A 19,236-nucleotide genomic window follows, 5' to 3' on the forward strand; every position below is an offset into this window, starting at 1 on the left:
GTCTTTGCTAGGGTTACTCTTGTAGATTCCAGAGAGACTTCATCTAGCCACTGATGGGAGCAAATCCAAATTCCAACAGGCAAACATTAGGGAGAGCTCTAGGGAGTCTTGCTGAGGAGGCGGAGGAAGGGTGAGAGGAACCAAAGCTTTGGGTCGGGGACACCACAGAGAACATGGCCCACAGAATCAATTGGCTGGGATTCATGGGAACGTGAGAGATGAAGCCTGTAGGGGTCCAGCCTTGGCTGCTTTGGCTAAGCAGCTTGGAGTTGTGGGTATCCTAAGACTGGAGCTACCCCTGACTCTTGCCTCCTTGCGGGTCCTTTTCCTCTTACTGGGTTGCCTAGTCCAGCCTTGATGTGATGGTATGGGCCTGGTCTGACTGCAGCTTGTTATGCCTTGTTTGATGTCCCTGGGAGGCCTGCTTTTCTCAGAGAAGAGTTGATCTGGGGGAGGTGGGGGAAACTGCAGGCTGGATGTAATATGTGAGAGAATTTAAAAAAGTTTCACTGACAAATAACTGCAAAATTACCCTACTAAAGGGTCCCTCTGTGATAAGGACAGTATTTTGAGGGACTCTGACATAAATGTTCAGTTCTCTAAGGGGGTTATGGAGCTGGGTGAGTCAGTGAAGTCAGAGTCCTTTTCCCTGGATTCTAAATGACCACCGTGGATTTGTAGATATTCCTAATCAGCAGGGTCTGGTTTGCACTGCATATTATCACTTGTAGCTGACAGTTTTCTGAGGAAATCTACAGGACAGAGAGAAAAATCCCCAAAGAGAACACAGCAGCCTGCTGCCACCTTGTGATGACTTGGTGTAAATGCAGGAGCTAAGCCTGCAAATCAAGTATGCCTGCAAAAACAAAAACAAAAAACACCAACACATTGGTACAGCCATTGGGGACCTAAGTTTGGAGAGGTTTCACAATATTAAAACAACCAGAATACCTAGACTGCTTTGTTTTTCTCTGTGTAGCCTTGTCTGTCCTGAAACTCACTCTGTAGATCTCGAGTGCTGGGATTAAAGCCATGTTCCACAAAAATTAGTCTCTTCAAAGATGAGGCTCAAGTGTTGGGAGATTGAGCCCAGGGCTTGGCCTAGACTTTTCCATCCTGGGCATTAACAAAAATCTGGTAGATATAAAAAAAAAAAAAAGAATAGTATTCAGCTGTAATGGATAAATAACAATATTGTAGGAATACATATTAGTTAGTTAGAATATATACTAAGTGAGGTCACAACCTCAGAAAGAAATACACATGTTCTCCCCTACACACGGAAACTAGCCAATAACTTATGTACATGTCTGTTGTTCGTAAGTATACAGCAGAAAACAAGGCTGGGTCCCAGGGCATGAGGAAGAACTATGAAGGATATGAAGCCTCATTCTATTTTAACTCTGCCACCAAGTTTTCCCTTTTCAGGGTGGGTAAGTACATAGAAATATCTCTAGGAGTTGAAAGTATAAATCCATGTGATGCTGGCCTCCCTCCCATCCCATGGCTATTCTGAAATTAGACAAGTTCACTGAGTTGTACAGTCCTTGGGTCTGGTTAATTGAGTGTGTGATTTTAACTGCAATGTTTTTGTAATGAAATTAAAAGGAAAAAAAAAAAAAACCAAACAAACCTTCAAGTGTGCCTAGGCCTGAGAGGCAGCTCCCTGCCAAGGGTAAAGGAGCCCACCGCCAAGCCTGACACCCGAGGGGTTGTCCCAGCCCCAACCCTCACCCCTCACACACACACACACACACACACACACACACACACACACACACACACCAATCAATAAATGTATTTTTTTTAAAGCACAGAGCATGAACTTTACATGTACAAAATAGTTATATTTACTCAGCATCAACGTCTTGGATATTTAGGACAACAATATATGTAAGTCTAATTGTACAGAAAGCTTCCTCCAATCCAGCCTTGTGATCTTCCTGAGCCTCTCTGGCCCAGCAGACCTCAAGGCTCCCTGGACTAAAGTGCTCGGGTGTGGGGGCTGGGGGTAAAACACAAGTAACAAATGCAGAAAACAGCTATGCCCAGAAACACAGCTCAAGTCGTGAAGGCTCCCACATTTAGGACTGGAAGGCCTGACCGCTCTCCAGTTCTTGCCCCACAGCAGAAGTCATCCACAAAGCTTCCAAGTCCTGGTCGCCTCACCATCAAGTCCCATGACTGAAAGTCACTGGAGAATGGAGATGGAGGCTGGGGACAGGGCAGTACTTGGCAGCAACAACCTCAGATAAGGAAGACGATGCCCTCAGACACCATGACCTGGTTATCATCCTGCATGCGGCTCAGGGAAGCCTGGATTTCCTCTTCGGAGAAGGGCTCTTCTTTATTCCGATTGATGGATTCTGTGAGGTGGACCATGCCCACAGACTGCGCGTGAGCTTCCTGGAACACTTCTAAGAGGGCCGCTTTAAAAGCCTTCAGCCTGCCCAAGACAGGAAAAACGTGAGTAGAGGAGGGGCCAAGGCTGGGGGAGCTCATGTCTATACCATCGTTGAGGAAGCCTCCAACTTCACCTTGTCTTAAACCAACAAAATGGCAGTAAAGAAACCTGCAGCTCCAAGACAAGACTAATGGGGGTGGGGGGAGTGTTCGTCTAATATTCTGAGCATCCTTCCTTAAGACTAACCCACAGTGCACGCAGAGCTTCCTGTAATTCAGGCACGAGGGCCTCTGAGGCCTGGAGGCTGTTAAGAGACTGGTAACCCTACACACAGCACAGGAGACTGGTCAGCATGACAGCTGCATGACAGCCCACATACCCGGGACTTTATAGAAGTCCACGTCTCTTCACCAGAGTCTAGGGACCTGACTGCGCCTCATGACCGTGCCATGCGACAAACCTAAGAATGTCTCACTGTGGATGCGCAGTAGTGACACAGAGCCACCTCAGGGCCATTTAAGACCTTGATTAGGAATCTACACCTCAGACTGGGCCAGGGGGGCACATGGCTTTAATCGGAGCACTTGGTTCGCGAGGGAAGGGGGAATCTCTGAGTTTGAGGCCAGTCTGTTTACACAGCGAGATCAAAGATTCTACATACTGCAGCCTCTGGAAAGACTGCAGCTGTTGAGAGTGACTCTGTCTGAGCTGGTTCAGAAAGCCAAGCTCTGTGGCTGGTTCTGGAGTAGGATTACAGCGAGTTTAGTGGTTTTCTTTAAGGATTTTTTCCATGTTTGGCTGGACTGTATTTTATATCTTTAAAAATTAGCCTTAACTATGTTATTTCTTTGGTGTCTGGTAAACATAAATTTCAGGGGAAAAAGTATTTTCTGAAACCCTAGTGAAAATGTTTTTTTTTTTTTTTAAAAAAAAAAAAAGTGGCCAGCCACAATTTATGAGGGGGAAAAAGAAGATGGATCTCCCTGAGAAGAATCCACACATCAAAATTTGCCCTTGGTAAGTCAGTTCCTCCTGACTTAAAAAGTAACAATTCAAATTTCCACAAAGATAGAAGCAAGAAGCAGTACAGCAAACAGGCAGTTCTGTAAACACGCCAAAGGCCTTCAGACACTGGTCTGCAACTCTCTCGGTGAAGTGTCATAAAACCCAGAGTTCTAGCTCTAAGTTCATCAGGTGGCTGGCGGCAGTCCTAGAAACTGGTTCCTCATCAGCAGGAATGCGAAAACAGGAAGATGCACTCACCTGGACTCACTCAGCTCCATTTTCTGGGATTCCTGGGTCTCCTGAGAATCATCCATCTTCTCCTGAGAATCATCCGTCTTCTCCTGAGAATCATCAGTCTTCGGGGTGTGCACTTCAGGGATACAGGAGACAGCAAGGTGAAGCCATTTCCAGCAATGCTAGAGAAGCCGCACCCATCACCTCGCTAAGCCTGAGAGCACTGTCTCTCATGGTCCCTAAGGGGCCAGGCAGGACAATACAGGGACATCTCTGATGGACAGGGGACTCAAGTAAGGCAGAAGACCCTCAGTGCTTTATCTGGGGTGCGTATACCAGGCAGGACATAAGGTCACACAAATCAAGAAGGCCAACAACAGAGCCAAACTTATGCTCTGACATTTGTACTGCAGGTTCCCCCGGGCCTCTGTGGGAGGCATTGGGAACCCACCAGAAAAGGCAGCACAAGCAGTACCTGCAAGGGTCGGGAGGAAATGTTCACTCACCTTGAGGCATTTCCTTCTCTGCTTCATGGAAGTCATAAGGGTCATAGGACTCCCCGTCCTTGGCCTGAGTCTTCCTCCTGAAATACCCACAGCAGTCAAGAAACTGAGATGGCTTTAGGGGACCACAGAGACATGTACAACCAAAGTGAAACCCCACCCTGCAGGTCCAGGCTCATCAGAGTGTCCAGGCTCAGGTCTGAACAAACCGCTCACTACCCTTTCTGAACGACACTGTCCAGGCTCAGCTGCCCAGTGCTCTCTGCTCTGGCGATCAGTCTGACCAGTGCATGAGAAGGAGGGGAACGGCGTCAAGAACAGAGGGAAACCTACCGATGGCGTCACTTCCGTCATAGGAATTCACAGCCACCTCCATCTGCAAACCCCACAGGGCCCCGAAGCACCAGACACTACCAAGCAGGGCTCTCCCTGGCCACAACAGAGCCTCAACTGTCACCTCTCACTACCCACAGTACCTCTTCCGCTTCTGCTCAGTGTCTTCCTGGCTCTTCTCCTCTTCATCTTCCAGGTCTGATTCATCTTCACTTGGCTTCTTACGCTTCTTCTCCTTCTCCAGAACCTAGAAACGAGCCAGGAGACGTCACTGATGCCAAAACTGAGTAAGGACCCTGGAGTCGACTCTGCATCATGGGTAGAAATGATTTCTGTGTTTCTAAGACTTTTCTCTTTATAGATCAGGCATTTAGTTGAATTCAACATCACCCCCCAAGAAAGTCAGAAGCAGGAAGCATGGCAGACCTTCAAGGTCTACAGATGGGTTGTAGGCACAAAGCTCACTTTCTTCTGCCCTTTTATTAAACATCTATTAAACCTCCCCACTGTCCCTCCCATTCCAATCTACTCCATTTCTCTCATTAGAAAAGAACAGGCCTCTAAAAGATAACTCCAAAACACAATGAAATAAAATATAACAAAACAAAAGCCATCGCATCGAAGTTGAAGAAGACAAACCAACGGAAAGAAAAGAGGTCAAGAGAAGGCACAGGAATCAGAGACACACTCGTTCACACACCAGAGATCCCCAGAAACACTGGGCTGCTTCTGTCTGAGTTCCTATGAGGTGCGCTCACTTATTCAGAAGGCCCGTGCTCCTGGTTTCCTGCAAGCCCCCTGGCTGCTGACACTCTCCCCTTGCCCTTCCACGGGGCTCCTTGAAGGCTCACCTTCTTGAAGTAAGCGTACTGAACCAGCTCCACAGCTTCCTCCGCATCCTGCAGGTCCACAGTCTTGCTCATCCGGGCCTTCGCGTGGGCCGTGGCCAGGCGAATCAGAGTTTCTAGTGTTCGTGCGGTCACTGGAGATGTCTAAGGAAGAAAGCACGCAGGAGTTACTTGTGCAGAAACATGTGTCTCACTCACAGAAAAAGAAAGAAGGCAATACCAGAAATGCTCAGAACGCCCAAGGTCTGACCTCTCTATTGGTGGGCACATTTGAAGTTCAAATATCAGCCAGTGCCCAACTAACGGCACCCTCAAGCCTCTCTCCAGTGAGCAGTGGAGAAGGCAAAGATTCACAGCTGCACAGGTGCTGAGAAGAAGTGGCAGGCAGTTGACTGCTCAGCCCCAAACATGACACTGACACCGAGTGCAGGGAACAAGTTGGAAGAGGGAAAAAGAATAAAAGAACCAAAACAGGCAGAAGCGCTGTAAATGCCATCTTCTGGACAGGAGTCAAGTCACTATGATCACAAACTCCCAGCAGCTGGGGATGCCCGCACTGAGTCTGCCCAAGGCCACTGATAGCCAGGCACAGATGGGGAGGACTCCAGAGGCCCTACGCACTGCTTCACTCTGCGACCAATAGATCTGAGGAGACAGGGAATCACTGCTTTCATTTGTATACCACTGGGATTGAGCAAGTACTAATGAATAGTTAATCACATAGATAATCCTGGCTAAACTAAACAGAAGCCAAGTCATAGATCTGCAAGACACTGGCAGGGCAAAGGAGAGGTTGCTAGGGGTGGTGAGTGAGAAAGTGCTAGGGATGCAGTGGAGAGGGTGTAGGGATGCAGTGGAGAGGGTGTAGGGATGCAGTGGAGAGGGTGTAGGGATGCAGTGGAGAGGGTGTAGGGATGCAGTGGAGAGGGTGTAGGGATGCAGTGGAGAGGGTGTAGGGATGCAGTAGAGAGGGTGTAGGGATGCAGTGGAGAGGGTGTAGAGATGCAGTCAGTGGAGAGGGTGTAGGGATGCAGAGTAGAGGGTGTAGGGATGCAGTGGAGGAGTCATCAGAATGTTCTATACAATGTAAGTATAAAGAACTAAATGTATTTTTAAAATTCACAAATGTAAGAAAAATGGCTGAAATGAGAGAGCATTCAATGAAGGTAAATGAGAAATAAGAAAAGTAGCCTGAGGACTCAACTGCCCTGAAACGGTGAGAGCGTCAAAGTGAGGGCGGAGAAAGGGGCTCCTCAGTGCAGACCCACAATGCATCGAGAGCTGGAGAGCGGAGCTGTACGTGTGACTCCTCTGTGACTCCTCTCAACTACCTGTGACTCCTCTCAACTACGTCACAGAGGAAGGCATGGGGACAGAAGAGCTGAATCTGTCCAAGGCCACCGGTGTCAAAGTGGAGCCCCGAGGACAGGTGTCTGTCTCAGAGTGAGGAGGAGGCTGACACACCCCCACCAAGTGGCTCGCAGGGAGGCTATAAACCAAACGGGGCCTGTGTCTTCTTAAAGCACTATTGTGTGTTAGGATCCTTGGCCTACTGAGTCACACTGTGCTTGCTTTAAGTTCCAGGGAGTTCTAATGGCCCTGCTACTACCCAGCGTTCTCCGGGTAAGGAGACGGGCCTGAGCAGTGAAGCGATGCGTGCCAGGCTGCACGCCAGCTGCAGAGCTCTGGCAGCGCACGCGTCTCCCTTTCCATCATGGTTTCTCTGTCTCCCATTACATGAGCCTCCAGCGCCACATGCAGTTCCCTTCTCTCTTTGGATCGTCTACCTTCCTGTTTATACCCACACCGATCTTCAAAAGCAAATCTACAAGTGTGCACTCACAATGCAGAGCGCCATCGGTACTAGACACTCCACTACAAACTCTATTTCTGCAGCACATGAAATCTTCATGCACACTAACAGAAGCAGACAACCGTAACTGAGGGATCGACCAGGACCCCATCTGCAACAGCTTGTCACACTCAATTCTTGTTGCAGTGAGCAGGGTGCACTGGAACAGCTCATGCACAGGGAGGAGCAGTAATAAAGGGAGAACTTAGTATGGAAACAAGTGCTCTACCCATCTCATCACGGGCAGAGGGGAGGCAAAGTACTATCAGAACTCCCTGAGACACAACATGTACCCAGCAACAGCAGATGGCCTAAAGGCCTATCATATACGCCAGCTTTGAACTCAGGAACTACGCTTTCCTGGAAGATGCAGGTAAGTTCAACTCTATTAAGTCACATTAGAAATTGCTGAATCTTGGTCACTCAACAGAGAGGAGGTCAGGTCCAAGAAGCTAGCTACTCACGGTTCACTGGGGGGACATTCTTACTATGTCTGAGGTCTTAGCTTTCACTTCTTTCAGAAAAGGGCTAAGAAAGTTCTTCAGACCAGGAGGGACAATCAAGTTAGAACTCCCCAGGTTGCCAGAGAGCAGGAAGTCCCACCCCATGTCTAACTAAGGGACACAACGCCCTGCGTACTTACCCGGGCAGTGTCAGAGCTCATGCTGTCCTGGCTACGCAGGCGTGAGTATTCTTCTGCAATGTAGGCTGCTGACTCCTGCGTCAGGGTGGGCTTAATAATTTTGGCCACATGGATGTACTTCTTCATGAAAGCTGCGCTCACCATCTTCTCCCTAATCCAAGGGAATGGATGCCATTTTCCTAACCCACCTGGGGCAATGCTTTTACCGCTTGGAGAATCGGACACACAAACATTTCTAATATTCTCTGTTTAGCCTTAGGTGTTATCCCTAACTCATGAAGCGAAGGAAGAAGTTCTGGCATTACAAGTTTTTTGGTTGTTTTTTCAAGACAGGGCGGGTTTCTTTGTATAGCTCTGGCTGTTCTGGAACTCACCCTCTAGACCAGGTTTGAGTTACAGACTATTATTATCTGCAACTATATGGACGCTGGGAACTGAACTCGAGTCCTCTGGAACTGCTCTTAACTGCCGTGCCATCTCTCCAGACCCCTGATCCCATTTTTGAAAACAAGGCCTCTCTATCATTAACTGGCTTAGAACCCATTGTGTAGAGCAGGTTGGCCTAAAACTCACACAAATCCACCAGTCTCTACCTCCCGAGTGCTGGGATTAAAGATATGTTCCCCCACACCTGGTACCTGCCCTATTTTATATGTGGGAATACTGGTTCAAAGACGTCAACTCAAATTCAGTAGCCAGAGGCATGAGAGTTCATATAGCATGTCTGAGCACCCAATCAAGTCTCCTGTACTTAAATTCATCCTCAAAGCCTCTACTGCCTGCTCTCAACTAATCGTCACCAAAAATCCCCACAAAGGACCACGGGACTACAAGATCACACACCCACTAGCACTTGGGCATACCGTCAAAATAAAGGGAATTTTAAGACAGGTTATCTGAAGTCCAGGCTAGCTTCTGATTCCTAACCTCCCTGCCTTGGCCTCTGAGTGCTGGGATTATGAGGAGCCACGCCCGGCTGTCAAAACTGTCCGTTCTAAGAACCATCCGGGGCCTGAGCTGAATCAACCAGAGACACATGAAGGCCACTGGCCAGGTCAAATGTTTTATCTGTAGACCCAAAGAAGATGCACTCTAACAAAATCCCAGGTCTCTCCAGAAGGAAGCAAGAGGAGGCTCACCTTTTCTTCTTGGTCCCATGTAGAAGGTTGTCATGTTTCTCGTAAATCCGGGTATCTTGCGTGTCATCCTGGACAAAGTCGGGATCGTCTGTGGCCAGGATGTCCACCGAACTACCCAACGGCAGAGCTGGCAAACCCAAGGTGAGACAAAAGACAGCAAGGGGTTTAAGCCAAGAAGGAAACGGCCTCTTTTCCAGCCCAGAAAGCAATGAAGCCAAGAGTTAGAGAGCAGGAACCCAGGAGGAAAGAGATGCATGGACCTCACAAATGTAAAACTTAGAACTGCCCAAAAGCTGAGAGACACAGCGAAACCCCAAAATGGACAGACACTGAACCTCCAGCGAGCAGTCAAGCAAGGGGAGAAGGACAAGAAGGTGAGGACACCAGAAACACTAACCCAGGCACAGGACGGCAGTGACAGCGGCATCCGTTAGGGCCACTCCTGCTCGTTTCTACTCACCGTCCCCGTCCTGCTCCCCTGGGGCCCTGTACTGGTGCATCCTAAGGACGTGGTCGGAGATCTCCCGATCCTGTTCAGGGTCCATCTGATCCAGCATGATGAAGAGCAGGTCAAATCGAGACAGCAGCGAGTCCTGCAGTCCAATGTTCTCCATCGGTGTCTTGTACTGATCATACTGGAGGACAAGAGGACAACCAAGTCAAAGCAACATCAGTAGGAAGGACAGACATCAAGGCCAAATCAATATAGGTGAGACTGTAAGGCTGGACCACACAAAAAACAACAGTCGAGCCGAAAATGTGGACCAGGAGATAGCTCAGTGGTAGAGTGCTTGTACGCTGCTGCATGCCTCCCCAACATCAACAGTGTCTGAAAGACCAAGGCTCAGGGCTGAGATCACTTGATGAGTCACACAGTGCTTTCACTGTACATACAAAGTCCCCAAGGACCAGAGAAGCGCAATGGCCTAATTATAGAAACAGACTGGATGGTCCTAGCATCAACTGTTTGGCTAGCTGGCAGCCAAAACGGCAAAATCCAGATTCACCTCCGGCCTACACACTTACACACACACACATACACATACACACACACACACACACACACTCACACACATGCACACATGATTTATTTTGTTACAGAGGAACTATGAAGAACCCCTGCTGAGATCCGATCCACAGGCAGTAACAAGATGAGCTGACCTGCGGTCCTCTGTAACAAAGCTCTCGGTCCAGCCATCAAGCAAAACCAAACTGATCCAAGGATAGCAGTCATGGCCCTATTCCACTCACCCTGCCATAGACCGGATTGGCAGCCGCCAAAACACTGCAGCGGGCGTTGAGCCGGGCATGGATGCCAGCCTTGGCGATGGTCACTCGACCCTGCTCCATCACCTCGTGGATGGCTGTGCGGTCCATGTCAGACATCTTATCAAACTCATCGATGCAAACCACCCCTCGGTCGGCCAGGACCATAGCGCCAGCTTCCAGGCGGCGCTCCCCTAGGAAGAGAAGAGGTAAACGCACTGCCACGGGTAGGTCTGGGGACAGAGGAGGGTCCCCACACCTGTCCTCACAGTGTAGGAGAACACAGTAAGAGACTTCACATCACAGGACTCTCTCCCATCCTCCAGGGATATCCAGCTAGAGTTCCTTTCCTGCTCTTCCAATCTGTCCCCCAATTTCATTTCCCCCTTTTTCTAAGTTGCTGTTTTCCCTTTTTCCATCATTTAAATCATAATTTACCCGCTTCTCCAGAGCATTCTGTCTTGTAACACACTCCACTAATCTTTCAATTGTCCCAAACATGTCGGAGCCTACAAGCTTGAAGAATCTGATCTGCTCAAACTCATGCTGGGCCTCTGACAGGAGCCTCCCGTTCTTACCTGTCTCCTGGTCTGTAGTGACAGCAGCTGTGAGACCCACTCCGGACGAGCCCCGACCCGTGGTGGGAATGGCCCTGGGTGCGGTGCAAAGCACGTACCGCAGAAGCTGGGACTTGGCAACTGATGGGTCACCTACGGGGCAAGGCAGTGATGATTCTCTAGGGAGCCCCACGCACCCCAGCAGATTCTACTTCCATGCAGAATTGGATGTTAACGGTGACTTCTTTCTTTCCCTTTTCCCATTTGCAGAATATAGACTAGGTCAAATAAATCAGAATTTCAGGGATTTAAAAAATATTTAGCCTTCTGTACTTTGGTGGGACTAAAATATGACCAGATACAGAGGTACAATTGTATATGCACACCCTTACAAGTCCCTTCCTCAAGGTCTAACACCCCCAGCACCATACCTATTAGAAGAATATTGATGTCTCCACGGATGTGGCTGCCGTTTTCAAGTTCCCGCTCCACCCCTCCCAGGAGCAAGCAGAGTATTGCCTTCTTGACGTAGTCATGCCCGTGGATGCTAGGAGCTAACGACCGGGCCAGCTGCTCAAAGACATCCTGGAGGAAGAACAACGAGTGGAAAGCCTTGTGGCACCCAGGGGGGTTTCTAAAGCCCATAGAAAAGATAAATCCAAGTTCTAAAACCAAGAGCTTTGCTCCAAGACAACCCCATTCAGACAACTGGCGGGGCAGGTAAAGAGGCAGCCTACAGCCCAAAACAAAACTTGTAAAGGTTAATCTTCAGGAGCATATACATGCAATCCAACACTTGGCATCGGAGGCAGGGGGATTGTGATTTAAGGCCAGCTTGTGCTAACTCTAACTAGGGAGTTCCCCGACCACTGTAGGCTATATAGTTAGATTCTGTTTCAAAAAACAATGGTGGGGGACAAGGGAGTGAAGTCCCGTAGGCCACCATGTGGCTGTCGGGACTGCATAGCTTTCTAAGTCAGAACTTCCCGTTTCTTCTGTCTCTCTCAGACCGGATCCTAAGTCCACTTTTCTCTGATACTCCCTTATTCTCTCCGTCCTCCCTCCCCACCGTGGGGCTGCCTGTTCACAACGCCTGACTCACACAGCGTGGCCCCCTCTCTCCCATCTATGAATCTACAACAAACTTCTCCCCAAACCTAAAGGAACAAACAGACCAAAACCACCAGGCTGGGGATGCCCCTCAGTGGTACAGAATCTAGCTAACACATACAAGGCGAGGCCCCTGGGTTTAATCGCCAACACGATAAGCACATTCCCAGTGCAAACAAGCGCACACATACAAACTGGGTTTGTTGATCTCGTGGGTGTACTGCCTGGCTCGACTCTAAATGTGGACAGCCTGACTTTATAAAGCAACCACTCGGCCAGTAAGATGGGTAAAGGTATTTGTGGCCAACCTGAACACCTGAGTTCAATCCCGAGGGTCTATAAGGCGTGAGATAATCAACTTCCACAAGCTGTTCCCTGACCCCCGCATGTGGGTAGATGCGCACACATAAAAAAGTGAAAAGAAAGTAAATACAGTTTAAAAAGAAAAACTAAAAATGCAGATGATAGGCCATGCAGGAGGATCAGGTGTTCAGGGACAGCCCGGGCTACACAAGCCTGCCTCAACAGAACTAAACCAGTTAGTTATAAATGGCACACCATGTTCTAACTCCTACATTCTTAATTTGCATCAGGTTCAACTGAGCAGCCCGGAAGACACAACAAGTGCAGCCAATAAAATGGCAAAAATACCCTTCACTTGCCAGTTAGAACAAAACAAATACTTCAGAGAAAAAAAAAAAGCAACTTTCCCCCAGATCCAGCACAAAGATGGCCGCAGGCAGGACAGATGGACCGCTTTCAAAGCAAACCCAGCCCGTCAGCTGACCTTGGAACGGGTTTTGCTGAACTTCTTGATCTTGGCTATGTCGTCCGCAGAGAAGGCAGGCTGAATGTCCTTGCTCATCTGCTTCACGTTGCAGGCGATCAGCACGGTCCTGCGACACAGGGGAGGGAACAGCTGAACCCCCAGCCAGTGGCGGGAGCAGAGAACTCAGCCGAGCTCTCTGCCCACGAGCCACAGCGAGGACTGAAGGCCGAGAGAATGTCTATGGGACGGTGGGACTCCACCGCACAGCAGACCCTTTACCTGAAGGTCCCCGAGGTGTAGCCGCCCTTCTTCCCTGGAAGGCAGCGGTAGGTGCCCACCACCTGGATTCTGTCACCAGGTTTTACTTTATCCACCAGATCATCGTCTAGAATGACATCCACAGAGCGAGGGAGCTGGCCAGCGGGGGCTTTCTCCGGCATCTCCTGGATGGTGATGATCTGGTGGTCCTTGTAGACAGACAGGCCGTACTCTGTCTCCAGGGGGTTGTTCTCCTCATCCTACAGAAAAAATAGTCATTTTAGTCTTGTCTTTGAAATGAAGTATTCATCCAACAGGAAAAACATCCTTTAGCAATCTGGGACCTTTACTGTCTCAAATCATGAATGTGTATGCATATCTACCAAATCAACAATGGAAGGGTCAGTTTTCACTGGTGCAACCATGGCTGTACTTAAAGTCCTGACTCCCCACGCTGATGCCAAACCTCCTGTGATTATAATCTGATACAGGTTTTCTCTTCTCTCTTTTCTCTCTCTCTCTCTTTATATATATGTGTGTGTGTGTGTGTGTGTGTGTGTGTGTGTGTGTGTATGTATGTATGTATGTATGTGTATTTGTGTGCCCCTGGTTATCTTGGAACTAACTCTAAGATTCCCCTGTCTCTGCCTCCTGAGTGCTGGGATTTTAAAGATGTGTTCCACCATGCCCAGCTCTAATGTAGTTTTTCTACTCAGGAAATAACCCAAGAGAAACCCACAGCTAAAGCTACAAACTGCTCAGAGCAGCACCATTCCTACCAAGCCAAATTTAAAGAATATCCAAATCTATCAACACAATAGGTAAATAATGTGGTATCGTTGTCACACAGATGAATACTGAGACACACACTCACGGGCATGCATACACAATGTTGCACAAAAGCTGCTAGGCACAAGAGCATGGACACAGGAAAACAGCCAAAAGCTGCAGTTCTCAACCTGTGAGTCGTCAATGACCCTGAACGACCCTTTCACAGGGTCACCCAAGACCATCGGAAACCACAAATATTTACATTATGACTCATAACAACAGCAAAATTGCAGTTATGAAGTAGCAACGGAAATCATTTTACAATTGGAGGTCACTACAACACGAGAAACTGTATTAAAGGGTCACAGTATAAGGAAGGCTACAAGTCACTTGGCAAAAGCAATCCCCACTGTTAAGACACTAACTAGGATCACTAGGTATGGCGTCACGAGCCTTTAATCCCAACACTCGCAAGAAAGAGGTGGGTGGCTCTCCGTGAGCTCAAGGCCAGTCTGGTCTCCAGAAAGCTCCAGGCCAGCCAGGGCTATGTAGAGACTCTCTAAAAACACTGGACATTAGGATAGCATGGCCTTCAGTAGTAATCTCTAAGTACTGGTGAGTTTGTTTTCCACTTTAGATGCTGATGAAATGAGTCTATTCTGCTTGTAAAATTTCGAATTATACACTTGTGTGTGTGTGTGTGTATGTGTGTGTGTATGTGAAGCTTCCATAAGAAACATTAAGGTGTGTCTCCATCATATGTGAATTTCCTAAAACCACAAAAGTCACTGTGTGCTTACTGAGTGCTATGTCCCAGGAACCACTATCACATGATCACATGTAATTATTATAACCTTATAAAATCGAGCATCTTCTTATTCACAGGCAAGGACAATTTCATGAGAAAGCTAAGGTATCCTTTGCCTAGATGAGTATAAACATCAAGGCATCAATAATAACAGCCTCTTGTCTCGCTAAGAAAGCTGTCTTCAATGTTTCCCACCATAGAGAAAGCTTTTTACTGTCATCCCCAAATCCACTGAAATGTCTGTGAAGATGATACCACAGCAACATGTAACAGAAGCATCTCCCATCTTACTTTTAGAAAGCATATTATATTACTGTGATTGCAACGCTGTAAAAAATACATGTCATCGAACGATGTTTTCCCTTCTTTTGGGCTTTCTAAACCCCAACTTTTCTAAACTTTATTTTGTGTGGTGCACATGCTCATGCAAATGGAGACCCGAGCCTGACTTCAGATTTCCTCTTCATTTCAGCTGGGCTAGCCAGCCAGCCAGTAAACTTTTGGGATCACTCTCCCCCGAGACAGCCAGGGCTAGGAGGCACGCGTAGCATGTCCGGCCTTTTACCTGGGCGCTGGAGATTCAAACGCAGGTCCCCATGCTTCCAGAACTAGTACTCTTACCCACTAAGCCAACTCCCTAACCTCTAACTATAATCTTAAAAAAAAAGTAATATTTCTATATTAAGCTTTATCTTGAACCATTTTTTTTCTGAATTAATCCTTACGTCACATATCTACTTTTAGAATGAAGACTCCAGATCCTATATAACTGCTTGAATTTAAACAGTCCCCCCTTGATTCCGTTCCCCCAAGACGCCCAGCTGACTCATGTCCTCACCTTGGTGGGATAAACAGAACTGGATGGGAAGGCCACCAGGGTGGTGAGGTCAGAGTAGCGTCTCTCTATGGTCTTCTTAGTGGCAGGGCAGTAGTGAACACTGCGAACGACTTTGGGGCGAACCAGAGAACCTAGGGACACAAGGGTGTGCACAACGTCACCCAACGGCACAGTGACAGACAACGGAGGGAACTAAATTCATGCGAGGCCTTTAAATGCTATATTCTCCCAGTCAGGTTAACCGGTTTTCCTAACTCTTGTCATTTGTTCTTCTTCACATCTATTCATAGATACCACTGTATCCAGGTGTAATTTTAATTTAAGTACCACTAATGCCAATGAAGGGACTGCAGTAAGAAAGGAAGAGCAGGACTCTTCCAGCTCTGGGAACTCACTGTTCTGCTACCACTGCCAGTGACTCCCAGTCCCGAGTTGCTTCACATCTTACTATTTAATTTCAACGTTTCCTACAAGTCCCCAGGAGCACTACATATAGCTCCCCTGGTTTCCAGACCTCCCGAGTCTACCCTAGCGTTTTCTTAGGGCCCTAGCACCGTCTTTGATCCACTCACATTTAGTAACAATGCCTTCCACACAGACCACACAGCTGAGGAAGCAGGAAGTGAGAGTCCGGGGAGAGACGTGCTTTGAGCCGAAGCTGCCTTCCAGTCCTATGTAGAACTCCTCATACTGCTTGGCGTAGGTGGCGTCAATGGAGGCCACGAAATCCTTCAAGGCTCGCTGGAAGGCAACCAGCTCCTCAAAGGCGTTGTTCAGGAGGCTGCGTGGGGTTGAGACAAAGAACCATTAGACAGAGCTCGGGAAACTGACCCTCGAAACAGGAAGGAACGACCTCGGGTCAGGGAAAGAAAACCCATGTTGATTTTGCCCTGCCACCGTATAAGACTTGGTAAAATACACTTGGTAAAATACATTAGGACTGAAGCTAGTGTCAGTTCATCAAAGATATAAAGCGTGATGATGCTGACGGAAACACTGAGGACGGCAGCACCTGAGACCACCTCTTCTCTGGGAGACTATGATGACAGCCTGTGTGCAGGTCAAGTCCGTGCCATCTAGGTCTTCCCCAGGGAAGCCTGTACTGATCAAAATGATGCCTTCCTTTCTCCTTCAAAAGCAGCGGACCCCAGGGAACCCCGTCACGGCTCACCCCAGGGAACCCCGCCGCTGCTCACCGGTTAGCCCTCTTCTCATTTTTCCTGCGCAGGTCATTCACGCTGACAATCAGCCGACACTGGTTGTCGCTGATCAGCTCCCGAACTTTGCTCTGGTAAATTCCTTGGTCTTCCTGCGAAGCAGGAATAAGACATATCAAATCAAGCAATTTGACATATTAAATGTTTCGACATATTAATTAAGACATTACATTAAGACACAACTCAAATGTGTTTCCGAAGCAACCCTCAAAACAAACGCTCTGGAGCCCAGATGAATGCCAAGTCTGGTCTCTAGCCTCTCCCTTGCACCCACTGGCCTCAGATTTCACCTACAATCTATTTAGGAGACTCTCAGAATCATAAAGTCACTGTCACCTCAGACACCCAGAGTCCCCTTTCTACAGGTTCTTGGTTTTATCCATAGCAAGCTGGGACCTCCAAAGCTGCCTGGAAGTAGATACAAAGAGGAAAAGCCAAACTCAGGTGGAGTTAAACTACAATTCCAGCTCTCAGGCACCTGAGGCAGGAGGATCACCACTGAGTCCAAGGCTAGGCTACAGAGTTAGACTGCTTCAAGGGCAACAGCCAAAAGAACAAGCAAGCAGATAGGATCCCAGTGAGAATCTGTAAACACTGGTAGAAAGGGGTGTCTAAAGCGAGAGCAAGCCTGTCCTAAATCTAAGGGGCAGCCAGCTAGGGATTCCAGTCATATTAGAAGGCTGGAAGGCAGGCGAGCTCAGAGGTGGGGTCTAAAACTGCATCGAGAACTTGGGGGGGGGGTACTTAAGGACATAATACATAAAGGTAGGGCAGTCATTTCTGTGTTCGTTATCTTGTCCTCTGGTGCAACATTCTGTCTTTCAGCTGAAGGATGGTCTTTTCCTACATTATAAGGCAGACTTCCCTCATCATGGGGTGAGGTCTATGCCTTTCTGCACAAGGAAAGCACACCTGCTGTCTCTATCAGTAGGGCATTAGGGACCACTGAGCATTCAGTTTATAAAGGGGTTACTGATCATGGAGGGGGGGGGATGCTATTAATACCATGGGAGATCAACATAAAGATATTCAAAAGTCCTAAGCAGGGACTTGGGAGCTACTTAAAGCTACACCAGCAAAGATGACCCTGGACACTATGTTACTTATGCAGGAGGATGCCAGCATGTTCATACATGTCTCAGTGGTGCCCAGGAAGTAGACGGCTGCAGACAACCCTTTCCTCCTGCCCAGCATCCCCTACCACACACTATCATGATCATTAACAGTGCTCCTATATGCTTACATTTCGATTGGGAACTAGAATGACCTAAGTCGTAAAGAGTAAGAAAAAAAAAACCCTTCCTAATACGAAAATTTAATTTTAAAATCTAGACGTTAACACACCTGACTGCAGATGTATCTCAGAACCATGATGTAATTTAAATACTCTTAAAATTCAAATTTAAATTGCTTTTCATTAATCAGCAAGCATTCAGGGCTCATCCACTGAATGTGGTTAAACCCCACTTTACCTGTGTACAAAACACTTTCGATTCCCAAAAATGAAAGCCCTCCTAAGTTGTTACTTCCGCCCCCGCCAGCATCAAGTCAGTCATTAAGTCAGTTACATTAGCCTTCCCAGGTAAGAGCTGGGCCTGGCTAGACCTTCTATTTACACCTGACCAATCTCCTTGCAAGTTAGAGTGGGTGTGGGGTAGGGAGGGTAACACATGAATTTAGAGACAAACTAAACGACTTTGGAGAAAACTCTAGCAATTCATGAAGATATGCGGGAGTAAGGAAATGACAAGAGGAAATAGTGAGAGAAGTGAAAATGACCAAAATACATTATGTGCTTGTGAAGTTTCATAATGAAACCCGTAAGTGTAATTAACATATCCTAAAGTAAGAGAGGTTTCAAGAAAAAATATGCTGCTCAGGAGACTACTACGGCAAGCACACGGCCTGGGTACCATATCAAGTAGGCGATGGGGCTCATAGCAGCAATTAAAAGAGGGAGTGATAAGAAAGAAATATGACCAAAATACCTTATGTGCTTATGAAATTTCATAATGAGACTAATACGTGTAATTAACGTGAAAAGAATGAAGCTCTTAAAACCTTGAGGTACAGCTGAAGAAAAAAGCAACAGGAAGTTGTAGAAAAAAAAAAAAGAAGAAAAAAAAGATCAGCAGCCCTGGTCCTCGCGGGGACCCCAGCACCGTGCTAGGTCACCCACGGGTACGCCATCAGTTGTGCCAGGTCACCCGGACCAGGTCACCCGCGGGACCCCATTAGCCGTGCCCAGTCACCCGTGGGGACCCCAGCACCGTGCCAGGTCATCCGCTGGATCCTACCAGCCGTGCCCAGTCACCCGCGAGACCCTAGCACCGTGCCCGGTCACCCGCGGAACCCCATCAGCCGTGCCCGGTCACCCGTGGGGACCCCAGCACCGTGCCAGGTCATCCTCTGGATCGCACCAGCCGTGCCCGGTCACCCACAGGACCCCAGCACCGGGCTCGCGGACCGAGCCTCACCTCGTCATCCAGGAAGTCCAAGTAGTCTCTCTGCGCTTCCCGCAGCTCCACATCGTCCAGCACTACGGTCCCCGCCATGCCGCTGCCCCGAAATCGCCGGCCGCCAAATAGTCCCGAAACAAACGTGTGACTCCGCCCAGGCGCGAAAACTTCCCCAGTTTTCCCGCCACGGAAGTTTATGGTGAAGGAAGCGGGGAGCGGAGA

General features: G+C 48.2%; 1 protein-coding gene across 2 annotated transcripts; it reads right to left on the reverse strand.

Annotated features, from left to right (window-relative positions):
- Positions 1-1,826: 1,826 nt before the first annotated feature.
- On the reverse strand, positions 1,827-19,184 carry Mcm3 (minichromosome maintenance complex component 3). 2 transcript variants are annotated; one of them, XM_052192534.1, is made up of 17 exons: positions 19,033-19,184; positions 16,535-16,647; positions 15,911-16,119; positions 15,339-15,469; positions 12,943-13,181; positions 12,682-12,790; positions 11,216-11,369; positions 10,806-10,937; positions 10,213-10,421; positions 9,422-9,596; positions 8,962-9,088; positions 7,823-7,973; positions 5,331-5,471; positions 4,623-4,726; positions 4,150-4,226; positions 3,668-3,779; positions 1,827-2,446 (listed from the first exon to the last, which is right to left on the reverse strand). In XM_052192534.1, exons 1-17 carry the CDS (start codon positions 19,108-19,110, stop codon positions 2,248-2,250), a joined length of 2,460 nt encoding a protein of 819 aa, XP_052048494.1. In that variant the 5' UTR covers positions 19,111-19,184; the 3' UTR covers positions 1,827-2,247. The 2 variants fall into 2 exon arrangements, with proteins under 2 accessions (XP_052048494.1, XP_052048495.1); XM_052192535.1 differs by lacking the exon at positions 16,535-16,647 and having other exon boundaries at positions 19,033-19,085.
- Between the last annotated feature and the right edge of the window lie 52 nt (positions 19,185-19,236).

This window comes from Apodemus sylvaticus, chromosome 9 (assembly GCF_947179515.1).
Source record: "Apodemus sylvaticus chromosome 9, mApoSyl1.1, whole genome shotgun sequence".
NCBI classification, from domain to species: domain Eukaryota; kingdom Metazoa; phylum Chordata; class Mammalia; order Rodentia; family Muridae; genus Apodemus; species Apodemus sylvaticus.

Excerpts from the sequence above, each read along its gene's own strand:
- Mcm3 (XM_052192534.1), bottom strand. The coding sequence starts at position 19,110 with ATGGCGGGGACCGTAGTGCTGGACGATGTGGAGCTGCGGGAAGCGCAG. Across the intron at positions 15,470-15,910 it reads GGAAGGCATTGTTACTAAAT|GTTCTCTGGTTCGCCCCAAA; the intron begins GTGAGTGGATCA and ends TTGTGTCCCTAG. Across the intron at positions 10,938-11,215 it reads CATCAATATTCTTCTAATAG|GTGACCCATCAGTTGCCAAG; the intron begins GTATGGTGCTGG and ends CTTGCCCCGTAG.